The 14,360-nt window shown below is 43.9% G+C and overlaps 1 protein-coding gene across 13 annotated transcripts in view; it reads left to right on the top strand.

The window, feature by feature from the left end:
• Positions 1 to 14,360, top strand: part of CACNA1G (calcium voltage-gated channel subunit alpha1 G) — a 208,665-nt gene that overhangs the window by 117,149 nt on the left and 77,156 nt on the right. For all 13 annotated transcript variants that reach the window (XM_078384211.1, XM_078384216.1, XM_078384217.1 and 10 more), the window contains 2 exons: positions 4,023 to 4,091; positions 5,329 to 5,513. In XM_078384211.1, the coding sequence (XP_078240337.1) occupies positions 4,023 to 4,091; positions 5,329 to 5,513 (254 nt within the window). The remainder of the gene's footprint in view (positions 1 to 4,022; positions 4,092 to 5,328; positions 5,514 to 14,360) is intronic.

The following is a 14,360-nucleotide window of genomic DNA, read 5'->3' on the forward strand; positions in this document are numbered from 1 at the left end:
TACAAACTTGGTGAGACATTTAAAAAAAAAAAAAAAAGACCCGTTGGGTACTCTGGGAGAAGGAATTCTATGACATTGGAGTACAAAATGGCAGCTCTGGCCACTGAAATGTTTTTATTAATTCCATGTAGTAGCAGCTCCTCCCAGCAATATTAGCATTAGGCCTTGCTGTTGTTTTTCATCAACCTAGAAGACACTGCATTATTTGAAGACCTGTAGGCACATTTCCACACACTTTACTCCTGACCTTTTCTCATCGGTCTGTCAAAATGATTTTTTAAAACTGCGGCAGGGGTGCTGGCATTTTAAAAGCAAGTTGCAAGTAGTAGAAGTATCTGCAACAAATATTAATTCTTTAAAACTTCTGTGTGTTTGCTTAGGAGTAAGCTCCTTTTTGAACAATGTGAAACTCATTTCCAAATAAGCACGCTTGATTTCAATGTTCCCCTAAGCGTGGGTATTTCCTGGATCATGTCCAGGAGCAGGAGGGACTGTATGTCCCATAGACTTCAGTGGAATGCCATGCAGTCTGAGTAGTTCAAGTCTAAGCTGTTACCAAACCACAATTTGTGAAAGTCTGAGGTGGGAAACCATTTTCATATTAAAAGCTGCATACCCTCAGGAATGACAAGTTGGTGGGCCAGGTGCCGGCAGTGGGTCTGAAGCAACAGGTGAAGCCAGACACCAAAAGATGTTGGCCCACTTTATATGTTTTCCTCTTCCCCCTCTCTTTCTCTCCCTGCTTTCTCTTATGCCAGCTGGATTGCAGCGGTGGGATAGGTCATTCTTTCCAATGTCTAAGTTGATAGCCTTCAGAGAACTTTGCAGATGAGACTGAATGCCACATGAAAATAGGCAAGGGCTGGGCCAGCCCCAGTTCAGGTTGTTCAGAGGTAGAGGATAGCTTTAGAGTGTTGCATGATCTATATATGGCTGTAGCAGAAAACAAATGTAAGGTTCTGCTTTTTCTTTGCTTGTTTTGTTTTTCAAAACCCGAATATGCGTGTAAGTTCATTAAATGTGCTCTTTATTAAGACTGGGTGTTTTCTGCCATTTGTCAAGCAAGGTTTTGCATGTATCCACTTGAAGTTCTTTTAAAAAGAACACCCTTTTAATGAGAAAGCATTGGTGCTGCTCTACATTAACTTGTTAACTCTTACATGAGTGACTTGGATGAAGCAAGAGCTATTCTAAGCTCACAGACCATTATTAAGTTTCATATGCCCTTTAAAAAAAAATTTTTCCCCTAGTACATGTTGTGAGGGAAGCTGTTAGGAAACTGTTGCACACATTTAAAAATTAAATCCAAAAGAACAGATTGGCATCTGGTTTGGTTGAATTTAGCCATTGTTCTTTGCATGTAGGACTCTGCTTAAAAAAGAAAAAGAGGTATTTTGCTATGTCCAGAATTAGCCATTTATATAGGGAAATGATAGGAGGATTTCAAAACAGCACACAGATCATGGAGGCTCATGAGAAAATATTTAGTGCCAGACCAGAAACACTAAAAAGACAGGTGAGAATCAAGCAGAAATGGGTTTTGTTTTGGAAACAACTTCTGAAGCAGAGCCGAGATCTGGAAGTAGTTGTAAACTTCAGCTGAGGATGAAAGATGGGCATAGGAAAGGTTAAAGCAGTTAGAAATAGAAGTTGGAAGGGTTGGCGGTAGGGAGTTGAAGCAATGAAATCGGGAAACCAAAGGGAATAAATGAGGACCAGGATGGATGCGGAAAGAATGCCAGGAAGAGGGACGCAAAGAAACTTTGGCTCAGACAGAAAGACTTGGGATACAAGTGTGAAGAGCCTGGAGTGTCCCAGAATGAAAGAGCATGGATGCATGTTAACCACAGAAATAAATTGCGCAGTCAGGATAAAAGAGGATATGGTGCATGAATCATGGCCTGGCAGGGGACATCAAAAGTCCTTTCAGGAAGTGCTGGGGGGGGGGGGACAGTGTAATACCCCAAAAGCGAGCCATAGCTGCATGCTAACATCTTCCTATGACAGAGTTCGTGCCTAGAAACCAAAATAGATAATTTTTTTAAGCTTCAGTTGTTTCAAATAATCATCCTGTGCCTTCCAGAGAGGTGGATTTTCTAACTGCCTCAGGCCAGTTCCCTTGCTCTCTCAGATCCAGTTAGGCTGTCACTTCAGTGGCAGATGGGGGAAGGAGTGCTTTTCCTCTAGTCAACATGAAATGCTTTTCCGGAAGCTCGTGTCTATAACTTGTAGAGATTGCGCTTGAAAACTGCTATAAGCTTCACGCTAAGGAGTCTAATATTCCAAATCTCTTCTGCCTGCGATTAATATTTTATTTGCTGCCTTTAAAGCAGGACCTTATCCTGCTCTCCCCAGCACCTTGTCGGCATGGCACACTTGCTGCTGACCTTGCAGAGCCGTCTTTTGTGTCTAGGGAGACTTGTATGGTCACTGCCAGAGCCTGGAAGATGTGATTAATTATAGATCTGCCAGCCTAGAAACTGGCTATTTATTGATTTCTGAGTCACTCTCTGTAAATCATGACATAGCATGTTTGAGTTTTCAATTATATTTTATGCTAAAGGCATTTTCTTCTCTCTTTTTGCATAACAAGAGATTTATGCAAGACTTAATTTCTTTACATTTCATTGTAAAATGTAACATCTATTAGCTACTTCTGTTATCAGAAGCTATTATCCTGTCATGAAATGTGACCTAGAGAGGATCTTTAGACTTTGGGGACTCTGTGAGCTTTCGTCAAGCTGTGAACAACAATGATATATATATAGATTTTTAGTGCCTTTCAGAAAAGTTGGGAAGGATAATGATGGTGAAGTTATGACTAGAATGGAGTAGATAAGGACTGTAAGGCATTTTGTGGATTCACATCTTGAATGTACGTGTAAATAATGTAAGCATTGGTTGCTGTGTTCCTCCTCCCACTAACAACACCAACACCTCTGTCAAGCCATGTCTGGTATAATGAAAAACTTTGGGTGTTCGCTTCTTGCTATAGCACTGAATAGCCTCTAGGGTCAAGCAATTCACACTGGCAGACAGGTGAGCAGGAGGACAATATAAAACTTCCCTGGAGTTGTCTGACCAAGGTAGGGCCAAAGAAAGAGTACTTGACTTCGGGTCTGTTAGCTTGAAAAAATGCTTTGCATCATGTGCTCATATGTGCCTAGGTTTTTAGGGCTTCATGATAATTATTTTGAAAGTAACGTCGACTGGCTTAAATCTAGATTAGACCCATGAATTAATCAAAAATAGAACAGTGAATTCAGCATTTATGCAAGTCCTATTGATTTAGTGGCCATGATCTTATTGCTAAGTTTAGTAAATTCCACTGAATCCATAAGAATTTTGTGTCAACTCCTCCATAAATTCCATGGATTCATATGGACTTCCTCTAACTACACCTTACTTTAGCATAGTAAGTCACAACTAGAATCAGTGGAACTTGTGGAGGGGTTGACACACCAAATCTCCATTGATTTAGTGAACCTGCTCTAGTGCAATTGACATGAACAATTTGATCTAGTAGCTCAACCCATTAGTCTCCTTTCATTCTGCTTGAAACTTCAGTTGATGTGCACTACCACTCCTTGAGCACATACCATTTCTGATGCCTGTTACTTTACATCAGAGATATCGATGTATTCTGGAATTACCAGCAAAGGGAGATGGGTATTGCCAGAGATTCTACAGATGTGGAGAAGGACAATAGATTGTACACATGGGAGAAAGAGATCTAAATAGCCCATCCCAAGCGATCAGAGACTGGAAGCTATCCATGATTCTAATACAGAAAAGAAGTTCAAAAAGACAAGTCTTCAACCAAAGACACATTATGCAGATATTGAAGGGCGAGGGGGTCTTCTTTAGTTAAAGAGCAACAACAACACATTGGCAGGTAAACTCACAAAATCCCTATTGAGCATAAGAGCAAATAAAACGTTTAGCAGCTACTGAGTATGTAAACATGTACAGCTTGGTAAATGAGACTGTTAATATTGGACATATTTATTTCTTGCAAATAGGAACGGATATTCCTCACACTCTCCAACTACATTTTCACAGCAATCTTCCTGGCTGAAATGACCATAAAGGTAAAGGACTTCTCTGACCATATGAGCTCTCATAAAAACCTCAGAAAGTGTAGCTTTCATGTTCAATGATTGCATTTTATTGATGCAGAGAATATGGCACTATACAGATGGATATCCCCAGGAACAGATGTTGAGTTTGGGTGTCAGGAGTACTGTGTTCAAAACATCCATGGTGTGGCCTTCTACATCACTATGTTTCAACCTGCTGTATCTCAAGAATTATCACAAAGGGTTTAAAATCACAAATGTTTGAAACCATTTCTACATGGTAGCCATCTGAACCTGTGGCAGCAGAAACAAATCTTCTGGCACATTAAAGGCAAACACATTGATTAAGGCATATGGTTCTGTGGCCAAAAGTCCACTTCATCAGATGTCTAAAGTGTTATTCCAAAGATTTATATGCATGACCAGGGTGGGGAGAGAGAGTTGCAAGTAGGGAGGTCAAAACATTGGAAACTGCAACAATTAGGTTGAAACTTAAATGGATCTGTATTCGTGTCAAATGTGAAGTATCTACTACTTTTTCTTGCGTCCACCTTTGCCCATTTGGACCACTGCCCCATAGTTTCTTCCAGCAGCTGGCCATGCTATGTTCTGTGGGAATTATTTTACCTACCACCACCTTGTATCCACAATGCACACATCTAAAGACTTACCAGCCAGATGTCTTTCTGTCAGATAAGAGGATGCATGTTTTAAAGTGCTCTGCTGAAGTTTTCGATCTTGATGAGAAACTATTGACAAGAAGTAAATCTCCTCACGCCCAAGTTCTAAGAAGAAATAGTTTCAGCAACTTGTATTTATTTTTGGGTGGGTATGCATACAAATGCATTCAAAATTAGCAAGCTGTCAGACTTGTGGGGTTTTAGATGTTCTTGTAGCCCCCTTATTTTTCCTGAAATTTCTTTGAAGCCTTGTGGCTAGGGAAGACATATGCTCAGTAGCTCCCTAACGATTATTCAGCTGTAAAACAATAATGTGTGCCATACTCTTATGTAATTGCTATGAATTGTCGCATGCACTTTTGCACAATTAGTTTTCAGCTGCGTTAAGAATATATCAACTGTTAAAGGGACAATCTGGGATGTTTCTGCAGAGTTATTGGTATGAACCCTACAATATAACACTTTGCAGGAAAATGCAGTGACACCTGTCTGTAAGTAATGGGTTGAAAAGAGGTCAGCGACTTAGTAACTGAATTAGTCATATTTCATTGCCATTGGTCTCTTGACAGGTGGTGGCACTAGGCTTGTGCTTTGGTGAGAAGGCCTATTTAAGAAGCAGCTGGAACATGCTGGACGGGGTACTGGTGCTCATCTCTGTCGCTGACATCCTGGTTTCAATGGTTTCTGACAGCGGGACAAAAATCCTGGGAATGCTAAGAGTCTTGCGGCTATTGAGAACCCTGAGACCATTAAGGTAAGGGAGCTCTATAGGGTTATGCAGCATGGTCAGGCATTGTGGCGTATCGTCGTTCAGTCGTTCAGTCATGTCCGACTCTTCGTGACCCCATGGACCAGAGCATGCCAGGCCCTCTTGTCTTCCACTGCCTCCCGGAGTTGGGTCAAATTCATGTTGGAAGCTTCAATGACCCTGTCCATCCACCTCGTCCTCTGTCATCCCCTTCTCCTCTTGCCTTCACACTTTCCCAACATCAGGGTCTTTTCCAAGGAGTCTTCTCTTCTCATGAGATGGCCAAAGTATTGGAGCCTCAGCTTCAGGATCTGTCCTTCCAGTGAGCACTCAGGGTTGATTTCCTTTAGAATTGTGGCATATAGAAATTACTAATAAATTCCTGTGAATGGCATGAAAGGAAACAGTGGTTATCTTAGAGCAACAGTGATAGGAAGAGCACTCCTGTTGGTGCAACCTGTCAGTATGTTCCTCTTCCCAAGGAAGCCCTTAGAACTCTAGAGACAATTAGAATTTTATTTCCCCCACTTTAAGAATGCTGTATATTCTGACCTTTGCTATAAGCAGTTTACTTATTTCATAGCTGCAGCAACTGACAAAGACGGGTGGGAGCTCCCTTATAATAGCTCTATGGGTGCAATTTCACCATAGGGTGGGGCGGTGGACACACCTCTCCCATTTCTAGACTCCTCCCCAGTCCTCCATAAGCCGCCCTTCCATGTTTTGGTGAAACTGGCAGTAACTAGATGTTCACACTTTGTTTCTCAGAAAATAGCTTGGGGGCTTAAAACACAGTATAGGGCATGCCTTGTTTTAGCTAAAAACAAACCCTGGAGCTTTTCTGAAGTGCAGTTTTTGATTTTGGGGTGGATATTTTTCCCAGGTTGGTGGGGTCACTGAACTCAGACAAGGGGGAACTTAGGGCACAGAAGAATGAGTTTTGAAACCTTTTCAGATGCTTCTTCTTGACCATCAGAGTCTTTATTGGCACTGATGTCCTGAGCTTCTAAGAGTAACTTTCTGGTCTGTGAGGCAAATAGTTGCCCCATTTATGTGATGTGGTTGTTTTTGTGTTTGGGGAGTATGTGAGACATAAAGAACCTGGATTTTAACACTTGCCTAGAGGAGATTTTTTATAAAAAAACAGATAAATGACTGATGCTGCAATTAAAATGGATATGCTTATCTGTGAAGAGACATGGGATGATCAGGCATTCGATTTTTGGGGACTGGGGACATTATACAAGTATATTAAACCACTCTGAAAAGATGCATGAAGATGAAGGGAAGGGAATTTTGTGTGCTCTCTGTAGAGAATGTGTTGAGGTGTGATGGTGTTCACTGTCCTTTGTATGTGTTTATTACCCACAATCTAAATCTTTCTAGCTAATACATTCAGGCTGCTGTGGCTGAAATCAAATACCAAAAAAAGACATAAAGTTAACATTAAAAATGTATTCAGCATAATCTGGGGAGGTTTGAATACTATTCTGTCCTGCCTTTGGCTTCCAAAATAGAAGTATGAATTATTCACTCTTCATAACACCCGGGTACCAGAGCTCTTTCTATCAAATTATCACTTCCACACGTATTGAAGGTAAATCTGAATCACTCACATACACATTCTGACAAATACTCTGATCCAGCTAGCAGGCTTGAAGCTGGCAAACATCCTCCTGCAGTGATAAGACTGACAGACGTTCTTGGTTGGAGCTGTGTGCATTGCAGGAGTTTAGCAAAGAGGGGGTTGGGATCGCTGAGCCTAGCAAAACTGGGAAGGAGTCAAAGGATTAGAAAATGGGTTTATGCTTGTCAGAGGAAAAAGACGCACGCACGCACACACATACACAGAGACTTCAATTTCCTTCATTTGTCATGCACCTGAAACTTGCTCAAAACCACTCTCACTGCAGCCTCAGGTGGCTCCTGGCCTGGGACATCAAAGAGGCTCATATCCACATAAACTCTTGGTTCTAAATTAACAGTGTGCTGGACTGAAAGCTCCAGAGGGCCAGGCAGAGGCGGAACAACAGTAATACACAAGAGATTATGGCTCTAGCTAACCTGTTCGAGATACCCATGATGAGTACTGCAGTCCTTTACTAACATGATCTACTTCCCTTGAAATTAATGAGAAGACTACATCCACTTAATGTTAATGGTCCCTGAAGCCCTTAAGCAAAAACGTGTTGCCTCCTTTCTGTGATTACGGAATGTGTTGCTCTCTGTAATCGTCCTTACATTTTTGTTTCCTGCTGACACGAGAGCTACATTAGCACTGAAGCTGGGGAAATGACAGAGAGGTTCATCTTCGTGGCCTCTGTGAATGCACACAAATGGGTTTTACTGCACCTGCACAGGACTCCTCGGGATATTCTAGAGCTTAAAAAGACGTAATTAGTAGGACGTTGCTGCATGGCGCACATGCTCCACCCACCTCGGTTCCTTTTAGCTGCCGTTGAGTTCTGACTCCTTTAGTGATTATTAGAGCTTCTTCCATTTTTGGTTCAACAGTTTTTGATCTTTGGCTTGTTTAACAGTTTCCCGATCTTGTCACAGACTTGGCTTTGTTGATTGTTTGATTAAAGCTTTCTGATCTTTGAACTGTTTATCGTTAAGCATTTTGGATCACGGATTTGGACATTCCCCCGTGAGGTACCCTTTTCTTCCCCCCCTTTCCCCCCTGATTCCCACCTCTCTTTTATGGCCTCTTTGGGTCCTTTCACAAGGTACGTATTGTGCGTCAACAAAATTCCATTCACTGACGATCGCTGCTTGTTTTGCCTGGGAGAGAGACATCAGACCAACTCCTGCACGGAGTCTAAGAAATTACCCAAGCTGGCCATCAAGCTTCGCTTGCAACGACTTTGATCGTATCTTTGAGAAAAGTCCCTACAGCCTTCCAGCCCTGTAGCTAGTCCTGCTGCTAGCCCCGCAATGGAACCTACCATTGTCCCTGCTTCTTAGTCCGAACCTTCGGTTCCACTGGCACCGACTACTCCCTCTCCTAAGCTTCTAGGCCTAAGACCATCTCTGCATTGATGTCGACTTCGATGTCAAAGTCACCTTCGGTCTCTACCAAGGACCTCTCTCCTAAGAAAAAGACAGATGCAGTTAAACTAAAGAAAGCTGTCTCCAAGTCTCATCGACCCCATGAACCTCAAATGGTTCACATCTCCCTCCCCTTCCCTATCTTGGAGGAGTCATCGAGGAATATTTCGGACCCAGATTCCCTTTCTGAAGCTGGAGAGGTGGGACCGCTTCCTCAGGCTCAAGCCTTGGCATCGGTACTGAGCTTGTCACCATCTCATGGCTGCTCTGAGGCTGACGTTATCTCCAGTCTGGCCTCAGCCCGTTCTAGCCCTAATTCTATCGAGCGGGCAATGGTGATCCAACTTTCCAACTCAGAGACATTGCTTTCTCAGTTTCCTCCACAGAAGCGATCTGCTAAATGGCACCACATCTCTCCATCCCAAGAGTATTCTCAATATCGAGAGGTCATTCTTGTGCCATGCTCATCTCAACACCACATGATTTCTGAATATGGTGAACCTCTTTATTCTGATGTGGATCGGCATAGCAATTTATTTATTTATTTATTTATTTATTTATTTATTTATTTATTTATTTATTTATTTATTTATTTATTTATTTATTTAATTTATATGCCACCCACTCTACCCAAAGGTCTCTGGGCGGCTTACAACAATTAAAATTCAATGCAATAAAATAAAATGATTAAAATACAATTAAAATACAATTAAAATACAATTAAAATTGCCATCATTAAGACCCACAGTTAATGTTATTTCAATTAAAAGCCTTCTGGAACAGGAAGGTTTTGACCTGGCGCCGAAATATCATCAGTGTCGGCGCCAGGCGAATTTCAGTTGGGAGGGCGTTCCATAGTCTGGGGGCAGCTGCCGAGAAGGCCCTTTGTCTACAAGCCATCCCTCTTACCTCCTTGAGGGATGGCTCTTTCAAAAGGGCCCCCTGGCTAGATCTTAACAGCCGGGTAGGCTCATATGGAAGGAGGCGGTCCTTCAAGTATCCAGGGCCCAAGCCCAATTGACACCAATACAGGTTGAATAAGCCCGATTGCCACTATGTCAAGGATTATTATGGGCGGCCTAGGCCCATGCATTATAGGCACGCCTCTCCCACATCTTCTCAATCTCCTTCACTACCTCCTGCTCAATGTCAATATTGAGCGTACTACCAGCCTGACCCTGTGATACCGACACCGAGAAAATCTGCTTCCAAACACGGATTACTCCCGTCTGAGATTCCCCGACTGGACATGATACCCGCGAAACGTGCATGTTTATCCTCCCTGCCCCCGGCTTCGACTTCACAACTAGCTTCTGTTGTCCATAGGTCCCGCTCACGTCACACATCGGCTTGAATTCCAGAAGTTTTAACCTCGGCTCAATCACCTTGGGCCCATCATCGTTCCCCTTCACCTCTTCTCTCGAGGGACTCTTTGATCTCGACGGCTTCTGAGCAGGATCAGGATCTCCCTTTGGAAGCTTCTGGGGAGTCCCCGTCGAATTTACCAGCACCTGACTCAGATGTCGTAGATATCCACCCACCATCTCCATCCGAGGACTTTACATCTTATTCCCAGCTCATTCTCCATATGGCCAAATCTTTGGAACTTGACATCGAACAGCCTCCACCTCCCAAATAGGACCTTGTCTTCAACAACATAAATCAAGAGGAATCCTTTCTGTTGAGTCTGGCATTCATACCAGCCATGTTAGACCTTATCAAGGAGTCATAGGACAAGCTGTTTACGTCTATCCAAATCTCTTGACGCATTGAGACCCGCTATAGAACACATGGATCTGACACAGCTTTTCTTGTTAAACTTCCTGCTCGAAACTCCATTATAGTGCAGTCAAATCAGTTCCATGCTAGTAATCAATCTTCAGTCACTCCTACGAATAGGGAAGGCAGAAAGTTGGATGTCTTAGGGCATTGCCTATATTCTCTGGCCTCCTTTCTTATGAGAGTTTCAAATTACCAAGCCGCGATGGGACGCTTTCAGAGACAACTGTGGAGCAAGATCCTCCTGGTCCTTCAGGCTGCTCCTGAAGAGACCAGAAACTCTGCCCTCAGCACTCACTTTGAGGCCACAACACTAGCTAAACAGCAGCATCTCACATCTCGCCACACAGTTGACGCTGCTTCGAAGGCTTTAGCCTCAGCTATTGCCCTCAGAAGGCACGCTTGGTTGCTCTCCGCAGGGATCAGTGATGATGCTAGATCCCACACTGAGGATCCTGCATTGAGGATCTTCCATTTGATGGTCCTCGGAGGCCGGATGAGGTGATGGACAATTTGCAAAAGATGCGCAAGACCACCCATTCCTAATCTACCCAGCAGCCCAGATACCAACAGCGTAACCAATGGCGCAGGCCCTTTACCTTTCAACAACAATACCAGCAACCCTATCGGCCCTACAAACCTCCAGCTATGGCTCCTGAAAGATCCAACCCTTCTCGATCTTCAGCGGTTCCTCCCTTCCGTTCCCTGCTCAGCGCAGACAAAGGTTTTGTCACCCTGCAACAAAAAAACAGGCAGTATCTTTGACTCTCCTCTCCTGGACTGTCCTCATCATCCCCGGCTGGCTCCCTTCTTCAACAAGTGGTCCACCACCACCACACTTGGGTGCTCACCATAATACATTACGGTTACCTATTGGAATTCAAGGAGCTTCCTCCTCTCAGTCATGTCAGACCCACAACTTATTCACCTGCTCTAGAGGATGAGGTTACACTCCTTCTTCAAAAACGTGCTATCCAGAGAGTGCCTCCCCAAGATATTGTGAACAGTTTTTACTCACATTACTTTGCGGTTCTCAAAAAGGATGGAGGCCTCCGTCCCATCTTGGACCTACGACTTCTAAACACCTACATTCATCCAAGGTGTTTTCGCATGGTCACCCTCGATTCATGGTGTTACGATCACCATCCCTCTCCTTCAGCCAGGTGATTGGTTTGTGGTTATAGATCTATAGGACACGTATTTTCATATTTCAATTCACGAGCGCCATTTCAGATATCTCTGTTTTCTTTTCATGGGCGTTGCTTACCAATTCTGTGCCCTTCCCTTCGGTCTGTCCACTGCTCCAAGGACCTTTACAAAGTGTCTGGCTCTAGTTGCTGCCTACCTTCGTCTGCACCTTATCACAGTATTTCCATATATAGACGATTGGTTGATAGTTGCAAGATCATACAGCACAGCCCGAAGGGATTCTACCTTTGTTCTTCAGACTCTAGCAGATCTCGGCATGCAAGTCAACTACAAAAAATCTCATATTGAGCCATTTCAGACCACGGATTACATTGGAGCGCATCTCGATTCCATAGCAGCCAGGGTATTTCCCCCTTCAGAAAGAATACTCAAGTTAAGGCGAGCCATTCACCCCTTTTGGTGTTGCACCACAGTCACCACTAGGTCTGATGGCTTCAACTACTTCTGTACTCCAACATGCATGACTGAAGATGCGGTCCTTACAGGCTTGGTACCTGTCCCAGTTTGACCCTTTGCTAGACCCCTTCGAAGCATCTACTGGTGACCCCGGATTTAGCTTGCCAACTTACCTGGTGGACCTTTGTCCCTCACCTCCTGGTGGGCCACCCATTCAGGCCTCTCCAGCTCATGGTACAGGTCTCAACAGCCAGTCAGATAGGATGGGGTGCACAGTACGGTCATTGCAAGATCCATGCTTTGTGGTCAGGCTCAGAGAGATTGCTGCACATAAATCACCTGGAATTGCTAACAGTCATCAAATCCTTCCGAGCTTTCCAATTTCTCATAGCTGGTCAAAGTGTCCAGGTCATCACAGACAATATGACCACCCTGTATTATATCAACAAACAGGGCAGCACCCATTCATTAAATCTTCTATATTTAGCAATTCAGCTGTGGGAACAGTGTTACAATCACCATGTCTTTCCTGTGGCTCTTCACGTGGCTATAGAGAACAACAAGGCTGCAGACGTCTGAGCCGTCTTATCACCCAAACCCACGAGTGGACCCTCGATGATACCATTTTCTCTCGTCTCTGCAGTCAGTGGGGAACACCAGGTCTCGACCACTTTGCCACTTAGGTCAACTCCAAATGCAGCAGGTACTGTCTCAGGCAGGAAGAGGAGAGAACTCTCTAGGCAACACTTTCACAATGGACTGGGGCGACAGCCTTCTTTATCTGTTTCTGCCCATTCCTCTCATCCAGCAAACAATAGTCGGGTTCTGTCAGTCGAGCTCCAATGCCATTCTAGTAGCACCATGGTGGCCTCAAAAACAATGGTTCACCACTCTCAGAGCCATGGCCACCAACTTCCTGAGATTACCTCTTCAACTGTCCCTTCTGACTCAGGACAAAGGACAAATTTGTCATCCTGACCTCAACTCTCTACACCTTATAGTGTGGAGAATTCCTCCACTGTGGCTGAAATTCTAGATAGGGCTAGGAAGCCCTCTACTCAATTATTATATTTGTAGAAGTGGAACAGTTTCACCAAATTTGCTGCATCATGGGAATTGCTCACAGTTCCAGTTTCCTTGGACACCCTTCTCAAGCTGCTTTGTTATCTGTTTGACAAAGGTTTGGCTCATTCAGTGTTGAAAGTTTATATTCCTGCTGTAGTTTCGTATCAGCCTGTGGGGTCTGAGGCCTCTCATTTGTTTTCTCATCAACCTTGAAAAGATTTCTGAGAGGTTTACGGAACATGTGCCCACCTGCACGGCCTCCACTTCCGCAGTGGTTCTCCAAGTTGTTCTCTGTGCACTCGCTTGTCCTCCGTTTGAACCCATGTCCTCTGCACATCTCAAACTTCTTTCCATCAAGACCTTGGTCCTTGTGGCTATAACTTCTGCGTGTTGAGCAAGCAAGCTGTCTGCTCTTCAAGCTGATGCCCCTTATATTCAATTTTACCCAGACAAGGTTGTATTATATCCAGATGTATCCTTTCTTCCCAAGGTGATTTCAGATTTTCATGTTAATCAACTGTCAATCCTTCCAAATGTGTTTCCAAATCCCTTTTCTGATGTTGAGCGCGTGCTCCACTCCCTCGATGTTTGTCGTGCCATAGCATTTTATATTTCCAGGACTAAGGAAATTTGCACTTCTCCTAGACTCTTTGTATGCTTCCATGGCCCACAAAAAGGCACTCCTGCCTCCTTCCATACAGTTTCAAGGTGGATTGTCCCTGCTATTACTTTCGCTTATGACCTGGCAGGCAAGACTCTGTCAGAGGTGCTAAAGGCGCATTCCACGAGAGCTATGGCAATTTCTACAGCTTGGTTGTGTGGTGTTGAGGTCCCTGACATCTGTTGAGCGACTACTTGGTCTACACCCTCAACTTTTGTGAAACATTATCGTCTTGACATCAGGGCCAAGAAGGAAGCAAGTTTTGGGAGGGCTATGCTGACTTCATTGTTGGTGTGACGGCCCTCCTTCCAGGAGGTGAGCTTGCTAGTCACCCATTTGTGAGCATTCACAGAGGTATGAAGAAGAAAGAGAGGTTACTTACCTGTAACCATGGTTCTTTGAGTGATCCTCTGTGAATCCACACACGCAGCCCATCCTCCCCGCTGTCCGTCACTTGGTGTCTTGAGCTTGTTGGAGTCAGAGCCTTGACAGTGGCGGACATTCCAGAACTGAGGTATTTTAGGCGGGCGGAGCATTAATCCTACTAATTATGTCTTTTTAAGCTCTAGAATATTCCGAGGAGTCCTGCTCAGGTGCAGTAAAACCCATTTGTGTGGATTCTAGAGGACCACTCGAAGAACTATGGTTACAGGTAAGCAACCTCTCTTTTTAAAAGCCAAAGTTGTCTGTAC

This window comes from Pogona vitticeps, chromosome 2 (assembly GCF_051106095.1).
Source record: "Pogona vitticeps strain Pit_001003342236 chromosome 2, PviZW2.1, whole genome shotgun sequence".
Lineage (NCBI taxonomy): Eukaryota > Metazoa > Chordata > Lepidosauria > Squamata > Agamidae > Pogona > Pogona vitticeps.